General features: G+C 33.7%; 2 protein-coding genes across 4 annotated transcripts in view; one reads left to right on the top strand and one right to left on the bottom strand.

Moving 5' to 3' along the window:
• The first annotated feature begins 2307 nt into the window (after positions 1–2307).
• On the top strand, positions 2308–6508 carry LOC132050631 (protein TRANSPORT INHIBITOR RESPONSE 1-like). 3 transcript variants are annotated; one of them, XM_059441987.1, is made up of 4 exons: positions 2308–2580; positions 3836–4337; positions 5127–5965; positions 6101–6508. In XM_059441987.1, exons 1-3 carry the CDS (start codon positions 2465–2467, stop codon positions 5952–5954), a joined length of 1446 nt encoding a protein of 481 aa, XP_059297970.1. In that variant the 5' UTR covers positions 2308–2464; the 3' UTR covers positions 5955–5965; positions 6101–6508. The 3 variants fall into 3 exon arrangements, with proteins under 3 accessions (XP_059297970.1, XP_059297969.1, XP_059297968.1); XM_059441986.1 differs by having other exon boundaries at positions 6090–6508; XM_059441985.1 differs by having other exon boundaries at positions 2309–2580; positions 6080–6508.
• A 1274-nt stretch (positions 6509–7782) lies between these two features.
• Positions 7783–20420, bottom strand: part of LOC132050629 (putative late blight resistance protein homolog R1B-8) — a 42422-nt gene continuing 29784 nt past the window's right edge. The window contains 5 exon segments of the mRNA XM_059441983.1: positions 7783–8036; positions 8327–9008; positions 9011–9303; positions 9305–12090; positions 17379–17501. Coding sequence (XP_059297966.1) covers positions 8338–9008; positions 9011–9303; positions 9305–12090; positions 17379–17438 — 3810 coding nt within the window. The 5' untranslated portion in view covers positions 17439–17501 and the 3' untranslated portion in view covers positions 7783–8036; positions 8327–8337.

Raw genomic sequence — 20420 nt, 5'->3', positions numbered from 1 at the left:
ATGGTGAAAAAAAGTTGTAATCTTTGCATCGGGGTGTAACTGTACTTGTTTGTAAGTTGAGGGGTTGAGGAAACTATTTTTCTGTGTAGATTACCCTTTTCTGAGTACTTTAATCCTTAACGGTGAAAAGTCTTAATCTTTGCATGTGGGGTTAACTGTACTTGTTTGTAAGTTGAGGGGTTGAGGAAACTATTTTTCTGTGTAGATTACCCTTTTTTGAGTACTTTAATCCTTAATGGTGAAAAGTCTTAATCTTTGCATGTGGGGTTAACTGTACTTGTTTGTAAGTTGAGGGGTTGAGGAAAGTTTTAATCTTGGCTGCTGGATTAACAGTATATGTTTTGTAGTTGAGGGTTTTAATTACACAGTTTTTGGTGATATTCTTGGTCCATATATGATAAGCTTTTTTGTATTCTCTGCTACTACCGTTTACCATGTAAGACGCATTAAAATTTCAACTTTTAAATAATGAAATTCTTGCATATTAATATTGTATTGTTTAACCAATTATCTTTTGCCCATAAATGTACTTCTGTTATCTTATCAGCACTTGGGACAGTATTGATTGGTTTTGGTTTAAACGATGACATCCCCATTATACCAAATTTCTTTTAATTTCCATTTTGCAATTTCAATAATGTTAGTTTGCTGTTTCCACTTTTGAGCTGGATTGATATTGCAAAACTTTAATAATCTAGTTGTACTTGCCATCCACTTTTTCCATATTTTTCTTTTGTGGCCTATGTTATTTATCATAACATGCTTAAGAATTCTGATTACTTGGTTTTAAAAAAAAAAATAATAAGATTTCTGATTACTCAATTCCCCACACAAAAGGATGTCCAGTTTCCTATCTTGATGTTGTTTTTTTGCACTAAAAGATCTTTTGAGGTCAATGGAATGGGTGAAAACCACGGGAGACCAGAATTCAAATCCCAATAGGGTCAAAAATATATTAGTTTCGTCTAATTTGCCTAACTCTTGGTGGATAGAGTGTCCTGGTACCTGTGCTAGCAGGAGGTAACAGATACTTTGTGGAATAGTTGAGGTGCGCACAACCTTGGGGGGGGGGGGGGTTTCACCATTAGGAAAAAAACAGCGATAACAAGCTATTCTTCAATCAAGAGAGATGGGATCGGCTATATGAATTCTCATTATGCATTTCGCACTATTGGAACCCGTCACATTCTAATATTCAATAATTTGCATTCTCAAAAAGTGGATTAATTTATTGCTTGATATTTGCTTAGGTTTGCTATTATGGACAGCATTATCACTGTTTTGCCTACAGTCATGATCATGGACGGTGGGTCATGTATGACGACAAAACTGTGAAGGTAAAAGTTTCTTCTTTCCTTCTTTCCATCCTCTTCCCACTAGTCTTGTTATTATTTTAAGTTTTTGTAAATTAAGGAAATGTTAGGTTTTGTAGAGCATTGTTGTCTAAGTAGTGAGTACTTTAGTCCTTAATGGTGAAAAAGGTCTTAATCTTTTGCATCTGGGTTAACTGTACTTGTTTGTAAGTTGAGGGGTTGAGGAAAGTTTTAATCTTGGCAGCTGGGATTAACTATTTTTCTTTGTAGATTACCTTTCTCTGAGCAAATTGGGTTTTGTTAGAGCATTATTGTTTGAGTACTTTAGTCCTTAATGGTGAAAGCAGTTTTAATCTTTACAGGTTTGACTAGTATCTTTAGCTGTACTTTTCTTTAAAAATTACCCTTTTCTGAGTACTTTAGTCCTTACTGGTGAAAAAAGTTGTAAGGAAAGTTTTAATCTTTGCATCTGGGGTTAACCGGTTAAGTGTACTTGTTTGTAAGTTGAGGGGTTGAGGAAATGGTAGGTTTTGTAGAGCATTGTTGTTTGTAGGTGTGGCAAACGAGCAGTTCGGATCGGATATGGGCGGGTTGAAAACGGGTTAAACAAAAACAGATAAAATATCATACCAGCCCATATTTAACATGGATAAAAAATGGGTTATCCATATTAAAGGGAAACCACATTTTGCTGATTTTGATTTGGTACCTAAAGGTTGGGGTGCATTTTTATTTTTATTTTTTATCCATGGGTGCTATGGCTAAAGCATATCCATTTCTTGAAGAAATTAGACTTAAAAGAATGGTTATTTGTGATGATTCATTGGAGTTGGTTGCTAAGGCTTTTAAAAATTTGAAAGTCTTGGTTTTACTACTGATGGACTTGCTGCTAACTGCAGGTTTGACTAGCAATATTAGCCTTTTCTGAGTATTTTAGTCCTTAAAAGTCTTAATCTTTGCATCTGGGGTTAAATTGTAGTTGAGGGGTTGAAGAAATGGTAGTTTTAGCACAGCATTGTTGTCTGAGTACTTTAGTTCATACTGGTGGAAAAAAAAAAGTTCAAATCTTTGCATCTGGGGTTAACTGTTTTGAGGAAATACTAGTGGAGTTTTAAGCCTATCCATGGCTTGAGGAAATTAGGCTTAAGAGAATGGTTGTTTGTGATGAGTCATTGGAGTTGGTTGCTAAGGCTTTTAAGAATTTTAAGGTTTTGGTTTTACGGTCTTGTGAAGACTTTACTACTGATGGACTTGCTGCTAACTGTAGGTTTGACTAGCAATTTTAGCTATATTTGATTACCCTTTTCTGAGTACTTTAGTCCTTAATTGTGAAAAAAGTCTTAATCTTTGCAGGTTTGACAGTATTTTTACCCTTTTCTGAGTAATTTAGTCCTTAAAGGTGAAAAAAGTTGTAATCTTTGCATCTGGGAGTTAAATGTACTTGTTTGTAGTTGAGGGGTTGAGGAAAGTTCTAATCTTTGTATTTGGGGTTAAGTGTACTTGTTTGTAAGTTGAGGGGTTGAGGAAATGGTAGGTTTTGTAAAGCATTGTTGTTTGTAGGAGTGGCAAACGAGCAGGTCGGATCGGATGTGAGCAGGTCGAAAACAGGTTAAACAAAAACGGATAGAATATCCACCCTTTTCTGAGTACTTTAGTCCTTAATGGTGACAAAGACAGGAACTCAATATCCTTAGTATGTAAATCTTGGTATGAAGCTGAACGTTGCTGTAGGAAAAATGTATTTATAGGAAACTGTTATGCTGTTAGTCATTCAATCTTGATCAAAAGATTTCCAGATATTAGATCTATAAACATTAAAGGGAAACCACATTTTGCTGATTTTGATTTAGTACCTGAAGGATGGGGTGCATTTTTTTATCCATGGGTTGATGAAATGGCTAAAGCATATCCATTTCTTGAGGAAATTAGACTTAAAAGAATGGTTGTTTGTGATGAGTCATTGGAGTTGGTTGCTAAGGCTTTTAAGAATTTTAAAGTCTTGGTTTTACAGTCTTGTGAAGGATTTACTACTGATGAACTGCTAACTGCAGGTTTGATTAGCATTTTTAGCTGTATTTTTCTTTAAAGATTACCCTTTTCTGAGTATTTTAGTCCTTACTGGTGAAAAAAGTTGTAATCTTTGCAGGTTTGACTAGTATTCATAGCTATATTTTCCTTTGTAGATTACCCTTTCCTGAGTAGTTTAGTCCTCATTGGTGAAAACAGTTGTAATCTTTGCATTTGGGTGTAACTGTACTTGTTTTTGTCTTCACTAGGATTTGAACCTCATGGTTTTCAATCCACTTCGTTGACCGCTAGGCCACACCTTTGGGTTCCAGGGAGTACTATATACATGTCAATAATTGAATGATGGAGCTACTGTTCCCACCTAAAGTAGCAAAATCACTTAACTTATCATAACCTGGTTACCAATTCCCTCAACCCCCTTTGACATCCAAACCATGCTTAAAATTTAACCTTCTTCAGATTTGTAATCTTATGTAACACACAATTTGCTCCAGGAATCTGAGGGAACTTGACTTGGGAGAAAGTGAAGTGGAAGACTTGAGTGGCCATTGGCTTAGTCATTTTCCTGATAGCTGCACATCGCTCGTGTCACTTAACATTGCTTGTTTGGCTTCTGAAGTCAGCTTTTCAGCTTTGGAACGTCTAGTTGCTCGCTCGCCTCATCTAAAAACTCTTCGGCTCAATCGTGCTGTGTCCATCGAGAAACTGCCCAAGCTACTTCGCCATGCTTCCCAGTTGGTTGAATTTGGTACCGGGTCCTACTCTGCTGACATACAAGCTGATGTTTCCGAAGTTTTTGTAAACGTATCTCAAGCTTTTTCGGCCTGCAATCAACTCAAAGGCTTGAGTGGGTTTTGGGAAGCCGTGCCAGCCTACTTTCCAACTATATATCCAGTCCACTCCCGACTAACCTCTTTGAATTTAAGCTATGCTACCATTCAAATACCTGAACTTGGCAAGCTCATCAGCGACTGCCAGAATTTGCAGCGGTTATGGGTAAGGTTTGCGTGTTTTCGATAGTTTAACTCGATATATTAACTGTATTGGTGATGAAATAGATTAAAAAATGGTCATGGTTATCATCCTAATATACCTTCTGAGCTGTTGTCTAGTTGTGAAAGCAAAAGTCTCCGAGAGAAGAAAAAATAATCGTAACTTACTCATTGTTATGCTGATTCTGATAACTTGCCAGGGATACATAAACAGGATTTTAAGCCAAAATTGTCCTCGGTTTCTTATTTTCTGGCTTTGGCGCAAAAAAAAAAAAAAAAAAAAAAAAAAAAAAAAAGAGACCGAGCTCAGTCAGTTTTATTTTAAAAAAATTTGGACTGAGTTGGTTGGTTTTTCGGTTGGTTTGAAAGTCATCTTCGCTTTGGTTTTTTTGACAGTCACCATTAGTTTTTAAATCCATTATGTTAGTTAGATCAATGGTGCTCCACTTTAACAAACTTAAGGGACTAAAGATGCTCAAGGTTATACTTGAATGACCAAAATAGACCATACTCCCATAGATAAGGGCCAATTTTGGCTAAAAACTCAAACAAACAGCGCAGATAAACTTCTGTCTATACAAAAATAACATAGCTAAACGATTAAAGTCAAGTCAATTCTCTGAATAATTTGCTGGTCAGCCATATGGAGAATAACTTAACATTGAAGCTTAGTGTTGCGTAGTTATCTGGACAAGTTTTTTCAGTTATTTAATTCTTGACTATTGGCATGTTAATCTCTCTGATTTAGATGCTTCCATAAGTTTTTAAGTCACTTGGAATGTATGTACTGCAGGTGCTAGATTACGTTGAAGATAGCGGTCTTGAAGAGATTGCCAACTCTTGTAAAGAACTTCAAGAGCTTAGGGTTTTTCCTTCTGATCCATTTGCTCCGGGACCGAATGTATCCTTGACTGAGCAAGGTCTTGTAGCTATCTCAGCCGGCTGCCCTAAACTTCAGTCAGTTTTATACTTTTGTCGCCAAATGACTAATGCTGCCTTGGTTACTATCGCAAGGAACCGTCCTAATATGATCCGATTTCGTTTGTGTATTATCGAACCTCGAACTCGTGATTACTTAACCCTAGAACCGCTTGATTCCGGTTTCGGTGCCATTGTTCAACACTGCAAGGAATTGCGACGACTTTCCGTTTCCGGTCTCCTTACGGATTGTGTGTTCGAGTACATCGGGGCCCATGCTAAGAAGTTAGAGATGCTTTCCTTAGCTTTTGCCGGGGATAGCGATCTGGGTCTCCACTACGTGCTCTCTGGTTGTGAAAGCCTCCGTAAGTTGGAAATTAGAGATTGCCCTTTTGGCGACGAGGCTCTGTTGGCTAATGCTGCAAAGCTGGAGACAATGCGATCCCTTTGGATGTCTAATTGTTCGGTAAGTTTTGAAGCATGTAAGCTGCTAGGTCGAAAGTTGCCAGAACTTAATGTTGAAGTCATAGATGAGAGGGGTCATCCGGATACGAGACCGGAAAGTTGCCCCGTTGAGAAACTTTACATATACAGGACAGTGTCGGGCCGGAGGTTCGACACTCCCGGTTTTGTTTGGATAATCGATGAAGATGAAGCTTTGACTAGATATAGCAACGGGAATTGCTCGGTGGCTTCTGCTTAGGAAGACTTCAGGTATTAGTTCTATGTTAATCTTTCTCCCGCATTTATGATAAGTTGGTATCTCTTTCTACTTAGACTTTTGTGAATAATGGTGATAAAAATAGTGCACTTATTGTGATTTTATAGTATATTTCAGGTGTTATATAGTTGAGAAGATCATTGGAAGAAACCAAGTGAAAAACAAGTCAAAAGATTGAAGAAAATGAGAAAACTGGCTAGGATTCGACCCCGACTCATAGTTGGGTTAACTATATTGTTGGCGATCGTGTACACTTTCTCACTTTGAGGAGTGGATTTGGACGTCATTAATTTACTTGCTTGAGCCTTGTGTAGTTGCAGTGCTGGTTATGGTGGGATTGAAGCTCATGTGCTATCAATTTTACCCTTTGTCGAGCGACTTCACAGCTATTAGTTACGATTAAAGAGTTTAAACTCTCTGTGTTGTGCTGTATCAGTAAAGACTAGTGTATTATGTTCAATTGTGTATGCTATTTGTAGACATTTTGTATCATTATGTATCTGTTTAACTTTCTCTAGTGACTTGTTCTTCTTGTGGTCATGTATGGTTGTACTTCAGTTGTAATTTGAAGATTAGTGTGAACCAAACCATTAAATTGAGAACATTCTCAAGTGCATTTCATGACTTTGCTATCTGGAATTGTGGTCATATGTGGTTACTTTAGTTGTAATTTGAAGAATAATGTGAACCAAACCATTAAATTGAGAACATTCTCAAGTGCATTTCATGACTTTGCTACATGATGCAAATGGAATTCCATTTGTTAAACTTTTAGTATCTGCTAGTTATAGGCTCTTGTTAAGAAGGTGTTTCGGTGTTCTAATATTCTTTGTTCTCTATCTATAAAATGGCCTTGATATGCTATAGAGTTTAAGTTTTGTGAGTGAAAATTTGAAAAATATTGAAATACTTCTAAAATTTATTTCTTCGAATTTCAAATTCTACATTTCAAGTTTGAAGTTGAAATTATGAGTTGGTTTGATAAACAAACATTTATTTGAAATAATCACCAAATATTTCAGACTTTATTCATGGCCAACCGGCTCTGTAATGGGGTGGAGACTTCGACCCAAGTTGGTTACGGATGCCTGAGAAGCCTACATCAAAAATAGGAGAGGGAGCCATGGGCAGCTTAATAATCAATTTACAATCTTTCACTTCACGAGCTAGCGTTTGTGATTAAAGTTGGGACTTCAGACCAACTTATATAGAGAGGGAGGTCCGTACAATCTATGGATTCACGTAAATTCTGTCGCTTTGTCCCAACTCTGTATATGTATTAAGATGTCGACTAATATAAATATTTGATTGTAAATTCAGTTATTACTAATATTAACTTGAGATTGTTATGTGATCTCATAAACTTCAAATTCCAAATTCACTTCCATTGACAGCTTATAAGCGGTCTACAACATCTAATGTGGTAGCGCTTTTTAAGTGGAAGTTAGACGAGTTTGTGTCTAAGATCTAGAGATTGAAAGAGGAAATGAAAGTTGTAGGTGGTGAGTGTGTTGAATTTTTCACTTTTTTCCAGATTTTTTTTCACTTTATTTGTAAATTAACGTTTGGCCATGAAAATTCCAAATACAACTTGGAAAAATACCTAAAACGCTTTTTTTACTTTTTTCACTTTCAATTCATTCAAACAATCAAATATTCTTTGCAAAACTATAACAAAACACAATTCCATCTTCAACTCCAACTTCCAAATTCCAAAAAAATAAGTGAAAAATATTTGATTTTCATGGCCAAATGCCTATTTATTATTGGTGTGTATGCAAAAGGAAAAAACTAAAGACAGAGAAGGACAGATTGAAAACAACATAGCAATAGCAAAAATAAAGTAACAAAATACTGCTACTGTACATACTGTAAGAAAAGCAAAAGCATCAATCAATGTATCTGCTCAATTTGTCTGTTACGTAACATATGAGTACTTGTTTTTAACTACAGGCACACAAAATGAAGAAAAAGGACAGAAATTGAACAAAAGTCCTGTATTCTGAGGACTTATCTTTAGCCTCTAAAGCTGCTACTGTCCTGTACTTGTTCATTGCATGCGCTCTGCAAAGAAAAATTAAACTGGTCAAATAATTGGAAAAAGAAATAAAAAAGTTACTCTATTTAATGTGGACTCTTTTTTCTTTTAGTATGTACAAAAAAGACCGACGCCTTTCCATAATTGAAAATAACTTAATTTAAATTTCTCATTTTTTTTTATAGCCACATAAATGACATGGCATGGTTAAAACTAAAAGTTTCAACACTATTCCTTCATTTTTTAAACTCAGTGCCCAGTAAAATTCCACCACATAAAGTGAAATGAAGTAGGTAATAAATTTGTCTATACTCACATGTTTAAAATCTATTTAAATAATGGGATATTATTCCAGTCAAGGATCTGAAGCTCGTCCCCTCCCCTCATATCTTCAGCATATTGCTTAATCTTCAGAGCAGAATCTTCAAGTTGAGGGCTGTCTACAAGTTTGATAATTTTCAATGAATAAATATCCCCAAAACTAGACGGAATCTCCTCAAGCTTATCACATCTCCACAGTTCTAATTTCTCAAGCACAGGAAAGGATTCCTCTCCAACCTCCCACTTAGCAAGAGTCACTTCTTCCAACCTCAAAAATTTGAGTTTCTCAAAGGTGTCTTCCTCCCCCATGTTCCATTCTTCCCCCTGGAAGATTGTGTGCCTAAGGTACAGCTCTTCAAGGTTGGGCAGTCTCGCTATTGTTGATAGTGAATCAGATGTCAGAGGAAATTTCCGCAACACCAATTTTTTCAAATTCGAAGGGAAGTGAAAATCCCACGGCCCATTTGTTGCTACAGAGGGCCCACTGTCATTTGTGTTTGAACTTTCAAATTCTACACAGAGGCGTTCTAGTTCAGTTAGGAAATCCAATTTTGGGAACCAATATCGCTCTGTTGAACAATCCCATGATTCCTTGAGATCAAATTCTAGGGTTTGAAGATTGGGAAACCTTTTGAAAATATCCTCTGTTTCTTTTGAATAAGAAAGCTTGAGTCCTGTAATATTCTCAAGTTCTCTAACTTTGAGTCCTCTGCTATCAGTATTGGTTCATCTGTATCCAAATCAAAGAATGAACTATATTTTATGCTCAGCAGTCGCAACTTTACAAGATTCCAAATTGTCGGTAGTAGTACCAAGGGTAGTCCTCTGTTTTCCACAAACAGAGTTTCCAGATTCCAGAGGTTTGAAAAAGATGCAGGCAGAGATTTAACTTCTGTATGGATGTCTAAGTACCTCAAATGATTCAACATGCATATTTCATTCAGCAAAGAATCATTCACCTTGATAAAAGAGTTCTAGAATCAACACTCTAAGAAGCCTCAAGTGTCTTAGGTGACATATATTAGAAAGATGGCCGTCCAGCTTGTTTCCAGTTATACACAAAGAATAGAGGTGTTTACCAGAATGCCTTTTCTTTTTTGAACTGAACAGGACAAAATTGTTAAGCCCAAAGTGCTCCTTATCATAATCAATGACCATTTGACGTGGCAACAAATCTGAAGAAGAAGATGGAGTACTTGAACTTATCCGGTCAAACAACTTTTCCTCTTTTGCTTTTATCAAACAAAAGTCATGCACAAGATCATGAAGTTGGAAATAAGGCCAATCACCTATCTCATTGAAAAAAATTACCAAGCTACTGGAAATTAAATTATTCAAATAAACCTCCATCACTTCTTCCACACTCTTCATCTCTGTCTGTTCCACAAGTCCTTCGGCAAGCCATAAAGCTTTCAACACAAACACATAATGTTTTGTGTCCTTCCGCCAACTTGCAAGGTAAAGCAAGCACGGCTTTAAGAAATCTGGTAAATGGTTATAACTTAATTCGATAACCTTCTTCACTTCCACTTCATTGTTGAAAATAAAGGAACTCAAATTATTCCGAACTTCAAGCCACACAGTTTTTTTCTTTTCCTTCCTTTCAATGACTCCAGCGATCAGATCCACCACCAAAGGAAGCCCTTTACAATCTCGGGCTATTTCTTTTCCAACATCCAATAGTTCATCAGGGCAACTCTCTTTTCCAAATACCCTTTTCTCTAATAACTCCCAGCTTTCTTCTAGTCTTAGCAATCGAAGGTTAAGAGGTTCACTGTTATGCTTTCCATGCAAAGCCACTTCCTTTTCTCGAGTCGTCAAAATAATTCTACTTCCTTTTTTAACATCAGGAAAAGGTCTTGTTAATGCATCCCATGCTGTAGTATCCCACAAGTCATCTAAGACTATCAGGTACCTCTTTCCAAACAGATGTTTCCGAAGCTTATCAGCAACATCAGAAATCTCATCCGAGCCAGTAACTTGATTAAAAAGTTTCTCCAACAACTTCTTCTCGTCATATTCTTGGTCGACTGTGCACCACGCGCGAATGTCGAAATGACTAGAAACTGATTCATCATTGTATACTTTGTACGCCAAAGTAGTTTTACCCGCACCCGGCATACCAGTGATCGAAATGACATCTAGCGCTGCTGATCCACCTGTGAGCTTCCTAATTATCCAGTTTGTCTCCTCCTCAAAACCTACAATTATTTTATCAGCTGTCAGTGACTTGCTTTCAGCTGGCTTGTTGGGAGAGTTTGCAACAATGAGGCCCCTGGGCTTGGGAATCTTCTCATGTAAATTGGAGACCTCTTCTTTGATAAGGTTAATCTTCTCTATGGCAATGGGAAGTGAGAAAATAAGATGTAAGAGACCATTATCTCTGACAATAATTGAATCAATGACATCTTTTGCCTCATATGCCACATCTAGAACACGTTCCCGGAGATCTTTATATAAATCTTGCTCAGCATTCACGAAGAAAGATCTTACGTATTCTAGGTCTTCTTTCACCATTCCAATTTCTTCCTTTATCAAAGCAACTGAATAGGCATTGGAATCTAGCAAGTCATTTAAGTGTCTGTGTAGCAAATGCATGAAGAGTGGTCCATCACTCATGGGGAAGCAACATTGAGAGGAGGCAGGGGCTTTCAAGTAAACATCTTTGAGATCTTTCTTGAGGAGTTCAATATTTTCAAGAAAGCCTAGAGTTGCACGGTTTGTTTCACCGTTACTCTCTTTATTTCTTGATTTCTCAACTAAGTCACGAACAACAATTGAAACCTTCCTAGTAAGTGCTACAACACATGACAAAAGATCAAATAATTTGTCATGTTTGATAAAGTCCTTGGGCATATCAGTAAGAATAATCAATAGGAACTCCGTCATGACATGAATGTTTCGAGCCCCTGAAGTGCTAGGGGTAATAACATTTACCATGTGCTCTTGTAGATGAATCAGAAATTCTCTAAGAATGTCTGGAGAGGTTTCTAGAAGCTGGTTAATGAAGCGTTCAACTTCTGATGTCGAAGCTTTCAAATTCGTAAAACATATGTGCATGACCTCCAATTCAATTGGAATAATCTTCATGAGTAGATGTACTAGCTTGAAGAGTCGAGAGTATCCATCACTCTGATCATCCTCATCTAGCTCAGAGAGATGAGAGTCTTCATCAGTCTGATCATCCCAAAGGAAGAGTCCTACTCTCTCAGCCATTAGTTGAAACTGAGGTAAGACATAGTCAACAATCTCATGTTCAATGCAGCCATTCACTATCAACCCATGAAAATCTCTTATGTTACGACATACATTCTGAAGAATCTCATATTCAATCACTAATGGATAAATATGTTCAGCACGATACATCAATAGATGATGGAGATTCAGGAGGAGGAAGTTCAACTGATCCTCGGTCATGGTGGCACTTGATTTAGAGCGATGATGGGTGCTGATACAATCATCCATATTATCGAGGCTAGGAAGGACATGATGCATGTTGTATTCACACCCGAAGATGTCAACATCATCTAAAATTGATTGAAGTAGATTATCAACCTCTTGTCTTCTGGCAGTCATAATATCTTCAAACTGCTCCAAATTGGAATACGAAAGCTGGACATATGTACAAATAAATGCTAGCTCTGATTTCAGCTTTTCAACTCGATCCAAGAGAAGAACTATTGGATATTCTTCATTTTTTAACCTCTCCATGAAATCCAGCACATTGAGGACGTCCTTGCGAAGAGCAGAAAATGACACCTGCCAAGAGACCAAATTAATTTCATATCAAATTTTCATAGCCACATATCTACATTGCAATATTTTACTCTATACAGGCAACTACATAGCTTTAAAAGATAGCCATAGAGGGTTTCTTCGAAATAGCCTACCGGATATAAGCTAAATGTTCGGCCTGCAGTCATAACTTATTACTTCACAAAACAAGAATGTTTAAGAAAGATTGTTAATTCTTTATGTATGTGTTCTTAGCGTTTGAGCAACTGATTTCCCTCCCTCCAAATATGTTTAACTGTGGCCTTGCTAGCTTCAAGCAAATACTTACAATCTTCAATAGCCCTAAGAGGATGGCCTTGCTAGGTACTGTATGTCCTCCTCTTCAATAAGCTTGACAACAAGTAGGCAAGCAATGTATAAATACAATACATTAGGTGCTAACTACGAAAAAAAAATTAAGAAGGATTACTAAGAACGAAGTATGTATACATTCTGTAACACAGCACAAGGAAATGTGTCAGTGTAGATATTAAGCCTTTCTTGTTTGTCTATCTTGCCACACATGCATCTAATAAGCTTTTTTTTCCTTTTCTATTTAATAGGTTACTGGTCACATGCACATGTATTTTGTGTGAATTTGAAGAGCTATCCTATAGGAATATCTTATGAAAATTGATGTTATCTATGTGACCTAATACTTCATCTAAAATTATTGGATACTTTGTTATATACTTTTATCTTCTTAAAAAAATTCAAACAGCACAAGTTAAACGATGGGAAAAAGGTCCAAATATAAACAATGGCTTATGGGAAAAGTGACCTATTTACCCAAGTGAAATAGTCGATTGTAAAATTATTTTTCTGGTTTTTTGTTGAAACAAAAGCTACGTGGATTTAATTAAAGGGAAAATGGCCAGATTTACCCCTCTACTTTGGAAAGTTGTCTACATTTAACCTTCATTTTACTATCCGAACAAAAATAACCTGCCGTTAGCAAAGGCCTCCAACCCTAACGAAAATCCAGCCCACCTAGTTTACCAAATCACTGTTTTAACTATTTTCTAGATTTACAAATGGCTAAAATATGCCTTTTATTTTTCGATCTAAGGGAAGTGAAATAGTCGATTGTAAAATTATTTTTCTGGTTTTTTGTTGAAACAAAAGCTACGTGGATTTAATTAAACTTAAAAAATATTTAAATTTATCCCCTCTACTTTAGAAAGTTGTCTACATTTAACCTTCATTTTACTATCCGAACAAAAGCAACTTAAACACAATATTACTAAGTTTTAGAATATTATTCGTCATTAACACATAAAAATAATGAACATATAAATATATACTTATATGAGATATCTCAAGTAATATTGTAAGGCATATATAATAAAAGAACTTATTATTCTAAAAATATAAAATTCTATTAAATTAAACAACTGGGCTATTAAATCCAAAATAAATCCCAACCTCTAAAATATGCCTTACAATATTACTTGCGTGTGTGCTTATATCAATGAATATAAAATTTTAAAAATCATGTAATATTACTTAATAATTTATGTTTGACGTGCAATTGTCGTATCATCTTGAAAATATTTTACAATTTGATGTTGTGTGAAAAGATATAATGATAGCAGTTATTGAAAACTTATATATCTATTGTATTTTTATTTAATGTGCATTACTTTTATTTTTATTTTATGTAAATAGATAGATAGATTCTTTTTTTCAAGTGGATTTTTCTTTTTTCTTCTGTTTTGAATAGAAATTGTACAATTTGGTTTGGCCTTGGGTTATAGAAGAATCCCAAAACTTAAAGTGACGATCTTGTTATTAAGTTTGCCCAATGAGACTCTTATCTTTTTTTTGTTTTGTTTTAGATATCTCGCAAACAAGCGAAGAATAATAAATAAAAACAAACTAATAATTAAGCAATTTTTCAAGGAAATGACTTATATACAAAATAGTTCTAATTGATTTTGAAAGTCCTAAAATTTGAGTACTTATTTCAAATACGGAAAGATTTGATGACTAAAATTTAAGTTGATTTCAAAGTTCTAAATATTAGAAAAAATAGTTAAATTATTATTTTGTTAAGTGTGAAATCAATTTTTAAAGGGTTAAAAGGCGAACAACATTTCACTAAGGGTCTATTGAAATGCGATGATAATCCTTTTTCGGACCCACGCATAGCGGGAGCTTAGTGCACCGCGCTACCCTTTTTTGACATTTTGCTAATGGCTTTCGTGCCTTTAATATTGTATAGGTATATATTTATATGTTCATTACTTTTATGTATTAAAATGATGGATAATATTCTAAAATTAAGTATTATTGCTAATAATGATGAATTGGATCCTAAATAAATTTAAATATTGATTAATTTTTAAATATTTTTTCTAAGAATTTATAGCTGTCACATCATTAAATAAGTACGGAAAATTATATTTCTAGCTAAAATGACTATGGAAGCTAACTAGGCAAAGTCGAGTGACTTTTAAAAGATAAAACAAAGTTAAGTGATCATGGGTGAAATTAATCCAAGAATTTATGCATAGTATTACCTTCCACCCATAGGAACTCCTATCAATTCTTTAGTTATTTAATTTAACGATTCTTTATTTAGTTGTTAACTTGACTTATTAATACATTCAACTTGATTCTTGTATTTGGGTTTAGACAGTTAGGTGAAATTCTTCTGAAAGAAGTTACTTTTTAGGGAAAAGGGCCAAATATAGCCCTCTACTTTAATTTATTAGTCAACTTTTTGCCCTCCGTTAGCGAAAGTGGTCAAATATACCCCTCCCGTTAATAAAGTGTGCACTTGTACCCTTAAGTGGATGAAAATCCTCAATTCAGCTAAAATTAACCATTTAATTAAAAATACTCATGCCCCAAAAGTTGACCCGCCCCGACCCAGCAACAAATAATTTCACCCCATCCCAATTCAGATACAAACAAACAGAGGTTATTATCAAAGAAACAAGATAATAACTATTACATGAATAGGGTTCAATTTCTTTCCTTTGTAAGTTCACACATTTAAGCTTCTTCTGCATTACATTACAATTACTATTGCTTTACTTGTTAGTTTTTATCTCTTTAAATTCACACATTTAGTTGTAAATCTTTTTCTTTGTTGAGCTTGTTTTGTTTGCTGAACTTGTATTAGTAAAAGCTAAAACTTCAGTTAATTGAGCTGAGGAATTTTAGTGTATTTTGTTTAGTAGGTACGTCTTTGTGATTGTTAATTTGTGTAAAATTTGGTCCTTTTTTTTTAAAATTTCACACATAGTTCAGTGATATTTTCACTTCAAAAATTTTAATGATCTAAGGGGATTCAATATATTGAAAATTTTAAAATTTATATTAGATTATCTAGATCCAAAAATGGCAAGAAACAAAATTATTTTCTTCTAGCAGCTGCTCTTTTCACACTTTAACATCAGTTTTTAATCTTTGTCCGTGCTCTTGTTTTTTGATAATAAGGTTGATGTCTAAGATAGTTCCAAAAGCTCCATAATTTTTTTTTTCCAAGATACAAACAAACAAAGGTTATTCATCAACTAGATCTAGACCATATTTGTAGAGCTTGCTAGCTAATATTTGTCCCTGTTTTAGGATATTTTGTAAATATAGGCTTCTTTTGTTTTATATGGCTTCTTCACTACTCCCCATTTCTGCAACTGAACCAAAGTTCTCTACAGATGCATTTGTATATCATGATCATCCTGGGAATGTGTCAAACTTAATGTATCTGATATGTTTTCATTCTCTGATATGTGAGGACGAGACATTATCATGTTATACAGATACACATAATTAATTTAACAGTTAGGTAGGAGTTTGCCATTTTGGTGTCTTAAATTTATAATTAGCAGTGTTTTATTTTTCATCCTCTCTTTCTAGTTTCTATTAAAGTTAAAATTTATATATTCATAGACAATAAATACATATAGTTTTATAATTCAGTAAAATTTTACCTTTGATAGCAAGTTAATTACTATTTTTACCTAATTACTCATAATGTTTTAATTTATTAAAAAGTGACTTGATTGTGCAAATATTTTTTACACCATCATTGTATGGAACTTAAATCATTTACCAATTAATGTTGCAATAACATCAAATGTGGAATCCTGATAAATTAATTTTAATTTGACATTTAATTTAATGGACAAAAAAACGTTTGAATTTGGGTAAATTATCTGTTGATGGGCCAATTTAATTTAGTTAACTTTTGGGGCATTATTTTTAATTTTTGTTAATTTTACTGAATTGGAGTTTTTATTGACTTTAATCTTAACGGTGCAAGTGTATGCTTTATTAATGGGAATTTGACCATAGTTTGCTAACGGAGGGAAATTTTGACTAATAAACTAAAGTAGGGGCTTAAAATTCACTAATTTATCGTCCTATTCTTTATCTCTGTGGGATAGACTTAGGAATAAACAAAAATTTTTGGATGAAATAATTACCTTCCGAATTAACCATTCAATAGGGAAATCCTATCTACTATAATTTATTTCGGATTTTAATTAGTTTGATCGGGGATTACTTTTAGGTTGACTTACATTGACTTTGTATGAATTATAGCTTAATCCTTTGAAAATATTTGTGAATTAAAAAATAAATTAAAAGAAACACATGAATTGAAAATAATTTTTTAAATGGAGTTAAAATGATCATATCGAATCTTGTGATATTAAATAAAGATATCAATGTACATTTGGAATCTTAGTCGTAATTTAGACATTATCTTGAAAAAATTTGAATGAAAATTCTTTTTGAAACAAATGGGATGAAATGGAAATGTTATATTTATGATTTTGATTAGTTTCACATGATTACTTTTAGGTTTACTTTACATTGACTTTGTATTTATAGCTTAAATCCTTCCTTGCCTCTAAACTTAGAAATTAAAAGAAACTCATTGTTAAATAATTTTTCAAATCTAAGTAACATAAAGAATAAAAGAAAAGAATTTAGATACATGTCACATGAAAAAATGAAAATGGAAAGTTAGAAAAAATGTTTACAAAATATTTTTGTAATAGTTAAATAAAAAGGTTAGTTATAAAAATTAAAATAAGAGAGGTAAGCATAACCACAAAGGAAGTGTAATGAAATCAAATTTGAGAGAAACCAACTTTTGTTGACACAAAGCAAACATAAAAGACTATAGTAGGGAATTTTGTATAGTTGGATGACCATTTAAGTTATTCACTCAGGTATTTAATATGAGTTCACGATTGTTTAGCGGGTGTACCGTTTACACTTAATATTTATGTACGAAACTCGCAAAACAATAATACCTCAAAGTTGTTCGCTTCTCCTTTTTCTCTTGCTCCTTCATTTTCTTGTCCTCTTTCCATGACTGTAATTTTTCAATGTTGAAGTAACTTTTCCTTCTTCCCTTCCTTTCAAATGCTCAGGATCTGATGTATAAAAAGTAGATAATAACTTTATCAGGTGAAAGAAGAGGAAGAAGGGAGAGAAAATGACAAATATGGTTTCTTATCTTTGTTAGTAGGTTCAAAATGATCCCTTAAGTATTAATTAAGCAGTTTTGGTTTATTAAGTTTGTCAAAAGTGAACATTTTTTTATCTCCGTTAAATATTTATCAAACTCTGATTATTAAATTTAATTGCAATTATGAGGAAAAATAAAGATAACCCACAACACCAGAATTTTCCCGTTAAAATTCCAGAAATTGCAACAAAAAAATATATACCATACACAAAAAAAAAAATAAAAAAAAATTGTGCCTCATTGAAATAGACCAAAAATAATATCAACTACAAAATCTGTACTTCCAAATGTGAGTCCACGCTATTTTTTTTTCCATTTTCACAGTTGATTAAATTTAACAATCAGAGTTTTAAATATCTGACGAAGATCAAAACTCAAAAGTGCTCACCTTTGACAAACTTAAAGAACCAAAATTGTTCAAAGTGATACTCAAGCAGTATTTTGAACCTACTACCAAAGATAAGAAACTATTTTTGTCATTTTCTCGAAGAAGGAAGAACACAAAGAAACTGAAGAAAGAAGCATAAAAAGTCATAGCAGGAAACATTTTTGCAGATATAACCACACATAAAAAGTCTGTTTTTTGGATTTACTATTCCACCTTATAGCTTTGAAATTCTTCTGTCTTTTGTTTCTAACAAAACCAAATCTTCCCTTAGTAAGTAAAAGATCTGGCTCTTAAAAGTCTTGACATTGTTACTTACTCGTCTTCAGACCATTTTTTTTGTATTTCTTAAAGGGAAAAGGTGCGAATATACTCTCTAACTTTGTGATTTAGAGCAGATAGACCACCCATTAAAAAAGTGGTGCATATATACTTCTGCCTTTGCATAAATGGTGCAAATATACCCTTTCGCTGATAGATTTTTTTAAGAAATCATTTAGCTTATTTTTTAATTAAAAAAATGTCACCTAGCTTTAAAAAAGGCTAATGCATATGCAGCCCCCTAAATTTGTCCTTTTTTTTCCATTTTGGCACCTCAACTAAGTGTTGTTCCCATTGAACCTCTAAACTCATCCTCAAGTGTGTCTATCAAACCCCCTAATCTTATTTTTATTAGAATCAAAAATTAAATTGGGGAAATGAAGGTGGAGTAATATTGGAGATATTTTTTTTTAAATGAATCAGACAACCCACTAGAAAAAAATTATCTCGTGGCTTTAAAAAAATAAATCTACTAAGAAAAAATTGGTAGACTTATATTTTAAAGTCACGTACTTTTTTAGTTAAAAAAATAAGCTAAATGATTTTTTTTTAAAATCTGCCAGCGAAAAGGGTAATTTTCCACCATTTATGTAATGACAGCGGTATATTTGCACTATTTGTGTAATGGCAGGAGTATATTTACAAAAATTTTTAATGAGTGTTATATCTGCTTTAAATCGCAAAGTTGAAGAGTATATTTGCCCTTTGTTAAATACCCTTAATAGATCAGAGTACCAAAAATTAAACAAACTATTAGAGACTAATTAAGAGCATGAGTTGACTAACCATTTTACTTGATGAAAATTATGAGAATATCCTTTGCTTGCTTTGTTATTGATCCAACAGGAAGCTCAAAATTCTGGAATTAAAACAGAGTACCAAATCATTGTCTGGTTTAGTGTTTATAAAAAGACCAAAAGGACTTCTTTTAAATATATGCCAAGTAGTAATTAAAAGAGGAATAGAAGTACTCCAATATGAGTTTCAAATTCTGTGTAATAACAATATATTATTACTCACCCCATTTCAATTTGTTGTCTTACTTTTCTTTTTAGTCTTATTAAAATAACATGTCACTTTCTATATTTAGTAGTAACTCTCTACCCCCAACATCCTATATTGGTATATTTAAGACCACAAGATTTAAAAGATATTTTGATACATTACACACATTTTTAGTTTAAGATCACTAAATTCAAAAGTCTTATTTATTTTCTTTCAAACTAAGACAAACAAATTGAAACGGGAGGAGTATTTAACAATACGTAGTGAGTCTAATTTGGTAAACTAAATAATATTAGTGCGAAAAAACATATCACGTGCTATAACTGATTAAAATATACTAATTTCATAAAAAAAAAAATATATATCAGTATAGATAAATTGAAGGATCTGTAACTTAGTGCATGCTGCCAAAAGTCTAAAGGAAAATGAAAAGAAAGTTAATCAAGATTTCTCATGGGAACAATACTCTGCTCACTTTATATTATTTCCTCTGTTTCATTTTGTTTGAACCCATACATACAGATAATAATGACATTCTTATCAGGGAAAAAGCTCAAATATACCATCGAACTATCAGAAAAGGCTCATTCATGTCATTCGTTAATAGTTGGGCTCAAAAATGCCACAGCCGTTACCATTTTGGGTTATATATGTCATCACTTACTAATAGAACTCTACTACTACCATTTTGAGCCCGAAAAATGTGGATTCTAGCCGCATAGGGCCCTTATTGAGAAACCCTTCTATCACCACATAATTCTTCCCAAAAACTTGCTCATTTACCATTACTTTCAAGACATAGCTATATTTGATGCTTCTATTTGTGAGTTATCAAGGGACCTAGATCGGTTGTAATATTATGCTGTCTGACTCTATATATGTTTCTAGTTTTAAGACTCTTAACTGGCTGTATATATGCTTAGTCTTACCTGTTTCTATGACTTATTAGTATCATTTTATTGAAAACAATAAAAATAGTCCCTTAAATATACTTTGAGCAGTTTTGATCTTTTAAGTTTGCTAAAAGTAAGCTGTTTTGATCTTCATTAAATGTTTTACAAACTCTGGCTGTTAGATTCAACGGTAACTGTGAGAAAAGAAAGATTTGACAGG

This window comes from Lycium ferocissimum, chromosome 3 (assembly GCF_029784015.1).
Source record: "Lycium ferocissimum isolate CSIRO_LF1 chromosome 3, AGI_CSIRO_Lferr_CH_V1, whole genome shotgun sequence".
In the NCBI taxonomy this organism is placed as follows: domain Eukaryota; kingdom Viridiplantae; phylum Streptophyta; class Magnoliopsida; order Solanales; family Solanaceae; genus Lycium; species Lycium ferocissimum.
This window is presented reverse-complemented; position numbering and strand designations above follow the sequence as displayed.